We start from the raw sequence: 11,925 nt of genomic DNA on the forward strand, positions 1-11,925 counted from the left end.
AGAAAGTGAGACATTTGGTGGCTCCGGTTTTCTGAAGAGCTGGCACAAAATCATAACAAATAGGAGTCAACCATACGGAGTCTTCTAAATGCCGGGTGAGGCGTCCAAGATTGATCCCGCAGCAAGTGCAAGTACAAGTGCAAGAATCTATCTTCAATGTTATGTATTTTATAGCTTTGCTTTGCTTTACTTCATTTTACTGATAAAAGTATATAGTTCTTTTGTTAATGCTAAAGAAATTCCCTGTTGAAAATCACCGTAAGCTCTTAGTTTTAATTTAGTATTACCAGCTATATATTCTCCTGATTTTAAACCCCTCTCAGTCTCATACCATGATTTCATACTTGCTTTAGAATTTCGCTGATTTAAAATTCAGGATTTGTGCTGGAATAATAATTTTGTATGTGTTCAATATTAAACAGTTATGCTGGAATTTAAATAATTTTCTTTTTGCAATCATCCCCAAATCCTTGCTCACACCAAGGTTTGGGTGTACCCCTCCTTAAGACCCTTTGCTTCATTAGTTTCATATACATAAGCCTTTAGCCCGTCCGGTTATAACAGCTTTTTTCCTTATGATGAAATTACATTAGGTAAGTTTTACAAGAACATTTGGTAATGCGGTCAAAGTACAAAAAATACAAATAATATCCTTTAATGTCTCTTTAATGTTTATTCGCAGTCAAAAATGATGCATTGCACAAATTCCATTATAACCACCAACACTTAGTGGTCGGTTGAAATTTTGCGGTTAGTAATATAGGTCTAATAATAAAATATGTCATTTCTTTATGCACAAAGCTTTTCAAACGTTTTGGGACTAGGTTGAAAAAGCTTGGAAATTGATGTTGTTAATACTTTCGTACTTTTTTTAAAAGTACAGACGCGTTCATTTTGAACTTAATCAGATACCGATTGGGGGAGTTCCCCTAGAGATTTACCCAAAGAACCCTTGTCGAGGACAATTAGCCATACAACACCCATTTCAAAAACGCTCCATCATACCCTCCCTCAGAAATTTCCGAGATCAAGTATGTGAAAATGCCAAGAATTAACATTTACACATCAGCAGAACTCTGAACTTTTTTTTCTTCTTCTTTCAACCAAAATGGGTCATTTTAAAAATTACAAGCAGAAATACTTATGGGGAAATCCAAGAAACTGTTACAAACGAAAACAAAACATATTTCAGCCTAAATGTTTTGTGATAAGATTGTGAAAATTTACTGGCTTGTTTTTTTTTTACTTTTTTAGGAATTTGGCCATATGAAGGATTTTCAACATGACCAGATCCTCATGAAGGAGTCCCCCTAAAATTGGATATAGGAACCCCTCCCCCTTCCTTTACGAATTAGGCATAAATTTCCCATTTGGGAATCCTTCCCGTGGACATTGAGCTGTGACCAGCTGTGTCAAGAGTTCCAGGTGTTTACCCTCCCCCTCGGAAAATACCCTCTCGGAAAAAAGGGACTTTAAAAAACGCATCACAAATGTGAAATTGATATCTCCTCCCTTGTGATTTCTGGGAATATTTCTGGGTACTCATGTGTTACTCAGAACACACTCAATAAGTGAAGTTAGGTTGTTCCGTGAAACAAACTACGATGCAGTTACTTTTTATGAGAAAATCCGGTTCCATAGCCACAAAAACAAAACTCAAAGACAAATGGTTAGGTTAGGTTAGAATTCTAAGTTGTAATTTTACAAGTCTCCTAATAAAGAATTATATTTTCATCACATTTCGTTTTATTTCATCAGTCTTATCAAAACTTTAGGCTATATATTTGCACATTAGGAGGGTGGGGTGCATTATATAAAATAGCTAACTGAACCTAACCTAACCACCTCTATATATAAAATATTTAATTAAAATATACCTGCATCATAGTTTGTTTCACGAAAGAACTTAGCTTCACTTATTGAGCATGTTCTGAATAATACACAAGTACCTATTTCTGAACTACGCTGTTATTATGAAAGTAAAGAGTAACATTACAACCCAAAATGAGCAAAATTTATTCCGCATAGGAGGTAAAATGCCCCTTCCTCATCCACACCTCCATCTCATGGTCATAGAAACTTAGAAACTTAGGAGGGTGCTCATTAGATTAGAAATTGCGAGTTCCGGTCCTTTTTTATAAGTTGAAAGTAATTGGAGACAAACCAGCCGCGAGGTGGGGAGTATTTTCCAGGGGGTATTTTCGAAGGGAGGATTTTCCGTGGGGGTATTTTCTCTGGAGGAGGGGTTGATTTTCTGCGTGGATATTTTCCAGGGGCGAGGTATTTTCCGTAGGGGTATTTTCCGCGGGAGGTATTTTCCTGGGGATAATAAACGCCAACCACCACGTCAAAATACTAAAAAATGCATATTCATGCATTAATTAGAACGCTACTAGCTGTTTATTTTCTTCGAACAATTCAAAATAATCATTTTTTTTTAATGATTATCAGAATAATCAAAATAAATAATATTTCAAAATAATGTAGAGAAAAAAATTGTTAGTGATACTTATGAAACATAGAAATGGGGGAAACCGAAGAAAATTTTTATATAGTGGAATTAAATAGCGCAAAAGCAGATATTTCGCAGAATTGTTATGCTGAGCCATCGTCGACACATAAGGTATAATAGACTAACTAGCCTTGACGACCGAAGAACAAAACATAAAATAGCAAAAACCGGAAAATCAAAATTGAGAAGTAAGCCAATAATAACAAACGAAAATTAGAAATATTCGAGGACCTTACTTAACTTTTTCACTAAAGAAAGCGACAAGGTAATAGAATAGAAAAAAATAAATAAAAGAACACAATTTTGAACATTTAAAGGCTGCTTTTAAGTATAGAAACATTTTTGAATATTGAAAATTGTATAATAAAATTGTTTTTAACGTGTATTAATGAATAAAATTACTGAGCCAGTGCTAGAGCCTAATCTTCAATAACAGTTTTAGGGACATGAGAGCACATGTTTTTTTTATCTTAAAACCTTCGATAAAAAAATTATTATCCAGCATTTCTTTTGCTATTTAAAAGCAAAAGAAATGCTTAAATGCTTAAAAGCAATATGTTTTACAATTTTGGAATTATATGTTTTACATAAACAAATATTAGTGATCATATTGTTCAGAAAAACACCAATTTCCTATTTTTATTGATTTAGGATTGAAACAGTAGTAGTTGAAACAGTAGTGGTGGGACAATACGTCCTGGGGATACTCCCTTAGTTTGGGCTCTAAAAGATTGTTTATACTACTGAAATTGTCATGAAAAGAAACACGCAAGGTTAAAATACATGTTGTTTTATTAGTTTATTTTTCTGAAATAAAAACATACACATGGTTAACATACATCTGGTTTTATTAATAATGTACGATCACTTAAGAAAATTAGATTTTTAGTTTCCATAAAAAGAAGTCACACGATTAAAATACATCTTATTCTATTTTCTATTTATAGAGAATATTTATTCTATTTATATAAGTTTCTTAGAAACTTCGGTGTTATATTCAGAAATAAGAACACCTACTGTTAAAATACATCTGGTTATATATATATATATATATATATATATATATATATATATATATATATATATATATATATATATATATATGTATATATATATATATATATATATATATATATATATATATATATATATATATATATATATATATATATATACATATATATATATATACATATATATATATATATATATATATATATATATATATATATATATATATATATGTATATATATATGTATATATATATATACTAGCTGTTGGGGTGGCGCTTCGCGCCACCCCAACACCTAGTTGGTGGGGGCGCTTCGTGCCCCCCCCCAAGCCCCCCCGCGCGCGTAAGTCGTTACGCGCCATTGTAGTTGTGTCCCTATGTCCCACCTGTGAATATAGATATATATATATATATATATATATATATATATATATATATATATATATATATATATATATATATATATATATATATATATATATATATATATATATATATATATATATATATATATATATATATATATATATATATGTTTTTAATTACGTAAAACTTGCGAATATACAACATTCTTTGCTGTCCCATTGTCTGTGCATATAAATAGATTGTCAGGTTTACCGACTCTTGAACATGCAACATATAATGGTCAATGGGAAAACAATCCGTATTCAGATCTATACCTCATGATTCTAATGATTGCCCTTGAGCTTTGTTGATGGTGATTGCTAATCGACCATTCCCTGAGTCGCCATCGTCATTTATATATCCCCCTGTGCACCCCGGCGTCCCCTTTGTAGTTATGTCCCTGTGTCCCGGTCGTCATTTATATTCCCTGTGTCCCGGTCGTCATTTGTGTCCCGGTGTCCCAGTCTCTGATTTCTCTTTGAGTGTCCCAGGCGTCACTTATATTCCTTGTGTCCCGGTGTCCCGGTCGTCATTTATATCCCCCTGTGCCCCCCGGCGTCCCCGTTGTAGTTGTATCATTTATATTCCCAGTGTCCCGGTCGTCATCCCGGTATACATTCGTTTTTGAATTGGTATATGATGAAATAAATTTTTAATTTTTTCCCTTTTTTTCCTTTTAGTTTTTTTTTTATTGGTTTTGACCTTTTTTAGGTTTTTTAGTTTTTTCTTTTTTCTTTTTAGTTTTTTTTGAAGTTTTTATCTTTTTAGTTTTTTTATTTTTATTTATATTTTTTTAGTTTTCTTTTTCTCCTTTATTTTTCAGTTTTTTTCCTTTTTTTAGTTTTTTTTTCTTTTTAGTTCTTTTAGTTTTTACCTTTTTTAGTTTTTTTTAGTTTTTTAGATGAAAATTTTTTTAGTTTTATTGCTTTTTTTCTTTTCAGTTTTTTATTGGTTTTTACCTTTTTTTTTAGCTTTTTTAGTTTTTTTTCGTTTTTTCTTTTTACTTTTTTTTTTTAGTTTTTATCTTTTTTATTTTTTTTTATTTTTATTCTTAATTTTTTTTTATTAGTTTTTAGTTTTTTTTGTAGTTTTTGCCTTTTTTAGTTTTTTCAGTTTTTTTTTAGTTTTTAGATTTTTACCTTTTTTAGCCTAACCAGGATTACCTTTTTTAGCCTAACCAGGATTTGAACCTGGGACCTTCATTCTCCGTTCTGACACCCTCTCTCACCGAGTGACTACTCCAGCATGTTCATTTTGGTGTTTTAAATGGTATATTATTAACCAAATTAATGTGTTTTACAATATATTAAGCATCGTCATAACAAAAATGACGACAACTAATTTCATGACGTCAGTCAACACAGAAATTAAGTTCTGAAATTAAGTCATGAAATTAGTTGCCGTCATTTTTGCTTTGACGGTGACGTCATTCAAGTTATATAAGACATATGTTCACGTAGAAATCTATTAATGTTTAAGTTTACCATGACTGATGAAGATGCTCAAAGAGTCTATGCCAAAAAACTTGCTGCTGATAGAGAAAGTCAGAAAAGAAAGCGTGCCGAGGAACTATCAGCAGCAAGTTTTTTGGCATAGACTCTTTGAGCATCTTCATCAGTCATTGTAAACTTAAACATTAATAGATTTCTACGTGAACGTATGTCTTATATAACTTGAATGACGTCACCGTCATAGCAAAAATGACGACAACTAATTTCATGACGTCAGCCGACACAGAAACATGACGTCACCTGACAACTAATTTCATGACGTCAGCCGACACAGAAACATGACGTCACCTGATCCACAGATCCACACACAGACAACTTATTTTTATATATATAGATATATATATATATATATATATATATATATATATATATATATATATATATATATATATATATATATATATATATGTATATATATACATATATGCACACACACACACACATATATATATATATATATATATATATATATATATATATATATATATATATATATATATATATATATATATATATATATATATATATATATATATATATATATATATATATATATATATATATATATATATATATAAATATATATATATATATATATATATATATATATATATATATATATATATATATATATATATATATATATATATATATATATAGGCCTATATATATATATATATATATATATTTAGATACTAGGGCTTTAGTTTTCAGAAATCAAGACGTACACGTTTAAAAAATTTCTGATTTATTCATAATATTTGATCATTTGAGAAACTTGGGTTTTAGTTTTATAAAAAGAGCGCACACGGTTAAAATACATCTTACTTTATAAAAAAAATTTGATCATTTATGAAACTTGGACTTTAGTTTTCGGAAATAAAAATTTATACGATTAAAATACATCTCATTTGTTAATAATATTTTACCATTTAAAAAAGTTGGGGTTTAGTTCTCATAAGAAAAGAGCGCACAAGGTTAAAATACATTTGATTTTATTGATAATATTTGATCATTAAGTAACTTGGGTTTCAATATTTATAGATAGGAACGCACACGGCAAAAATACATCATACCTTATAAAAAAACATTCGAGTTGTTAAGAAACTTGGGTTTTCGTTTGGGAAAATAAGGACACATATGGTTAAAATACATTTAATTTTATAAAGATATTTAATTATTTAAAGAATTAAGGTTTTACTTTTCATAAAAAGCAATGCGTACGGTTAAAGTAGTCTGATTTTATTAACGATATTTGATCGTTTAAGAAACAATCAAACATCAAATTTTGGGTTTTATTTTTCAGAAATATGAACAGACATAGTTGAAATACATCAGATTTTATTAATAATATGTGATCATTTAAGAAACTATGGGCTCTAGTTTTCATTTTTTTTTAAATGCAAACGGCTAAAATACGTCTTATTTTATAAACAAAATATTTAAGCACTTAAGATATTTGGTATTTATTTTTCAGAAAAATGAACACGGGTGTCTAAAATATATCCAATTTAATTGATAATATTTGATCATTTAAAAAATTTGGGTTTTAGTTTCTATAAAAAGAAACGCTTATAGTTACGATAATCTGATTTTGTTAATAATATTTGATCATTTGAGATACTTGGGGTTTAGTTTTCATATAAAAGTAACGCGTGAGGTTAAAACACATTTGACTTTATTAAAAATATTTGACTAATTAAGAAATTAAGGTTTTAGTTTTCATACAGAGCAACGAAAATGGTTAACATATATTAGATTTAATTAAGAATATTTGATCATTTAAGATGCTTGGGTTTTAATTTTCAGAAATAAGAAATCATATGGTTTAGATACATCAGATTTTATTGAAAATATTTGAGCCTTTAAGAAACTTGATTTTCAGTTTTCAGAAAAACAAACACGCACAGTTAAAATACATCTTATTTTATTAAAATAATTTAGCATTTAAGAAACTTGATTTTTAGGTTTCAGAAATATGAGCAAACAGGTTTAAAATACATTTTATTTAAATAAAAATATTTTGAGCATTTAAAAAACTTGGGATGTAGTTTTGACAAATAAGGACGCACATGGTTAAAATACATCTGATTTTATTAATAATATTTGATCATTTGTGAAACTTGGGGTTTAATTTTCATATAAAAGCAATACATAGGGTTAAAACGCATCTTATTTTATTTAAAAAATTCAGTATTTAAGAAGCTTGGGTTTTATTTTTCAGAAATATGAGTACACACGGTTAAAATAAGTCTGATTTATTAATAATACTTGATTATATAAGAAACTTGGGTTTTAGTCTGTGATTGCTTAGGATATATTTTTTGTTTTGCAAGAAGTATATTTTGTTATGTAGTAAGAATTAGGAAATTTTTAGGATGTATTTTTATTTGGTAAGAATTATTCTTTGTTTTGTAAGAAGTATTTTGTATTTTGTAGGAAAAGTTTGTGATCTTTTAGGACGTATTTTTATCCCAATACTAAGCAACGCTTTTCAATAGGCTTTTATTCTATCATTTCTCTCATATGGACTGTTGTATTATCACTTAAAGTATATACAACTTTATTAATTTTGACTTTAGGCATACTGTAATACTAAGCAATCCTTTTCAAAAGGCTTATTGTATTTTATCCCTCGTGGGGCTTTCGTATCATCGATTAAAATAAATACAACTTTATCAATTTTGACTTTATGTATACCTCAATGTATGTATGTATGTATATGTTTATTTCCCATCATATTGCAAAAACGGAGTAATACGAAAAAAAAACAAAAGAAAAGAAATAAAAAACACACTTCTAAAAAATGAAATCAAACTCAGCATTTGTAACATGAGAAAATTATCGTAAAAAACTTAGCAAAGCGCTATTACTGTCCAGGCGTGTTATATAACTTCCATTTCGCTTTTCTATTGTATAAACTGGACTAGCTACTCCGTAACGTGTTCACTAGAGTTGCTGGACCATAGAGGCAATCTAAGCAGATATTTTCGATATTTGTAAGAACACTTCTTTATGTTGTTGATATATGTCTCCAAGAAAAGAGACTAAAATGGGGCAAGTGCAAGCACATGGGGAACTACAAAAGCATTATATAAAATAGCAAGGATGCGACAATTAAACTTGAACTTCAGCACTACCAACATGCTATATGCCTTCCTAGCTTTATTCGCCAAAGATTCTTTAAGCAAGATCCGTGTCGATCGGAGATATTTTCCAATTGTGTTTCCAAGGTACGTAAGACGTTCTTGGTCTTGTATGACGTGCACACCCAGAGATACCCCAATACTAATCAATACTTTTGAATAGGCTTTATTTTATCAATTCTCTTATAGGACTGTCGCATCACGGCTTAAAACATATACGATTTTATTAATTTTGACTTTCTGCATAGCCCAACTCTAAGCAGTCGATTTCGAAAGGCTTTATTGTATCATTTCCCTTACGGGGCTGTCTAATCATAACTTAAAATACATACGAGCTTATTAATATTGACTATATCCATACTCCAATGCTATATAACAATTTTCAAAATTTTTTATTGTATCATTTCCCTCATGGGGCTGTCTAATTATCACTTAAAAAAATTCAAATTTAGTAATTTCGACTAAATGCATACCCCAATTCTAAGCAATCATTTTCAAAAGGCTTTATTGTGTCGTTTTTCCTCATAGGGCTGTCGTATAACGCTTGGAATATATACAACTTTATTAATTTCGAACTTAAGCATAGCCCAATGCTAAGCAAGACATTCAAAATTAATTTTTATTTTCCCTTATTTTTTCATTTTAATTTTTGTTATTTTTCGTTTTCTTGTGTGGGGGCAAAAAGTTGGGGAAGGAGCACTGGGGCCCTTGGTGGTAGGACATGGATGACAATAAGCTCCCTTTGAAAAAATGCCAAAGCAATTGATTTATTGGGGAGCATAACTTTGCTGGTTTACTATACCCAAGTGCGTGATAAGACCAGATTCAGTCAGCCCAAATAAAAATTTATTCATATAACTGTTAGAAAATTTCTGAATATTGAGTATCATAAGGGCTGATTATTCCTCTTATTCCATGAAGGTCGGATATATGTTAGTCAGGTCCTGACAGAAATATGCAGGCCATTCACCGGATCTGGTTGCTAGGTAAACCGGTTATTTAAATTTTGTACTAATACGGTTATGCTAATGAAATTACAATGGTATTATTGTCCATATCGTTAAAGCCTCAGGCTGTAAGTACAGTAGTATAGACAATCTTTAGAGCCTAAATAAGGGTGTATACCCCGGACGTATTGTCCCACCACTACTTGAAACATCTGCAAAAGGGTCTTCTAATATTCTGACTTTGATTTTCCAAAAATCATAAGGATCATTCTCGTTTATTACAAATATTATTGATGCTTACACAGATATCTCACTCCCAGCAATATACATGGGACGAAGTGATTCTCAATTTCATTGGCTATCTAACAAAACTCAACCGCTCGTTCATATCGCGCGATATCATTGAATTGGATTGGACACCGGCTGTGCTTGGGTTGAATAACGCTCCGTCCGTGAAATTTTATTTGATATTGTCAACCATTAGGAAGACAAACCATCAGATCGGATGGCTCTTGACGTTTCCAATTATGTTGAAGTGAGGTATCTGGTGAAACCCGATAGATAATTTGTGTCTATAGATTTATTTGTACACCTTCTTCGAAAATTATGCTAATTGTCTCAGTTAGGCTTGTAACTTTTGGTGGTTAATTTTAAACCTTTTCCATTTTACATGTTTTGAATAACCAAAAAAACCGAATTATCTTGATGTTTATATTATAATTATAACTTTTTTTAGTACTAGTAGCAAAAGTCACTCCTTACATACAGTTCGTCACTTCAAGGGTTTTCATAGTTTTTTTTTTTTTCGTTCTAGAATCCCAGTGAAGAGAATACTCACCGTTGCATTACTACTTAGTACTTTTGGCTGTGATGCAGCATTGAAAAAGAAAAAGTATATAAAAGGAGGTCAGATTCTTCAGCGAATGAGTGTTGGGCGACACATTGGTGATCAGCGACCTCAAATAAGTCAGACTAAGAAAGAAGGCGAATCAGCCATTTACTATATAAGGCTTCCCCCACAGCCATATTTTTATAATGATTTCAATGAATTCGATTCCAGCTACACCAAAAAAAGAACATTAAATAAAATAGGTTTGAGCTTTTCGTCAAATGGGAAACCGAAGCAAGTATACCATTGGAACCTCCCACTCTTAAAAACAACACCATTACCATTTGAGATGATCACTAAGAAGAAGCATAAGCTCATTACTGCGGAATCAACGACAACAACAACAACTACTGAATCAACATCAGTACCAAATATAGCAGAAGTCAGAAGACCAGCTTATGAAGACAAAAAGAGAACCCTTTTGAGAAAACAGTTTTATAATAATGGCAAAGCTTCGAGTATTTACTTTATACCGAACAAATTCAAGCCTAAATTTTATGGAAAATATTTTAGGTACTAAAAGTGCAGTAAAACATTGTTCGGGGGAATGGTCAAGGGATATTTAGCTTATAAGGCTTAACGATATTTTCTTAGTTTATTATCCGTGACCTTTTATTTAAATTTTATTTATGTCAATACGTGTATATATTTATTTGCCAATTAAATACATTTTTTGAAGACCTATACACATTCAAATGTTGTTTGTATTTATGTTTAACCCAATAAAAAGCGTCCTGTCATACTAGTTCGGTCACAGTGATCAGTCAGAAGGAAATTTGGGAGTAGCAAAATCATAAAACCTGGCTTGTTTCCGGCATCACAATATTTTGTAATTATGTCTCAGAGCTTAATAGTTCAAAATTCACAATAAGTGGATTAGTCTTCTGATAAAAGATCCTGACTATCTTTCATAATAAAAAATATCAATATTAGGCTTAAGTTGCTTGTTCGCCTGCAAGGCAATTTGACTTCAGTTCTCCGTTTTGCCTTGAAGTCCAGCGGACATTGTCTGTCATGAGTCAGCCCAAAAATCTCGGTCATCCTTATTGTAATTCCGATGAGTTTTCACAACAGAAAAAGCTCACATAATCGAAATAATCTCATTTTTCTAATTGCCAACAAGTTCTGTGAACATGGTCAGTCAAAAATCTCTGAAAAGTTTTTATCTGGAATCTCCAATTACCTTAAAATGGCTCAAAGAACTGATAGGCTTTGGAGGTATAGTTATTAGACCATCTGATTATTTTAAACAAATGTTTTTTTCAAAATTTTGATCAGTGCTGGGGAGGGGGCTTCCAAAGAGGATAAATGGAGGAGGATCTCACTGCCCACAGATCATTTTACAGCAACCACCTGAATATGGTTAATGCCTAAGTCATCGCTGAGATATTACTGATACGGCCTTTCGACAACTATTTTTCAAATAGTGTTCCTTGATTTTTTTTCAATGTTTCCCTCAAACTTTCTGAAAGTAGTCAGAAATGTTGGGTTTTATTTGAAAC

General features: G+C 30.7%; 1 protein-coding gene across 1 annotated transcript in view; it reads left to right on the forward strand.

Moving 5' to 3' along the window:
* LOC136026103 (uncharacterized) overlaps positions 1-11,107 on the forward strand; it is a 42,756-nt gene extending 31,649 nt beyond the window's left edge. The window contains exon 2 of the mRNA XM_065702385.1: positions 10,349-11,107. Within this exon, the coding sequence (XP_065558457.1) occupies positions 10,349-10,943 (595 nt within the window). The 3' untranslated portion in view covers positions 10,944-11,107. The remainder of the gene's footprint in view (positions 1-10,348) is intronic.
* The last annotated feature ends 818 nt before the right edge of the window (positions 11,108-11,925 follow it).

This window comes from Artemia franciscana, chromosome 4, assembly GCF_032884065.1.
Source record: "Artemia franciscana chromosome 4, ASM3288406v1, whole genome shotgun sequence".
NCBI lineage: Eukaryota > Metazoa > Arthropoda > Branchiopoda > Anostraca > Artemiidae > Artemia > Artemia franciscana.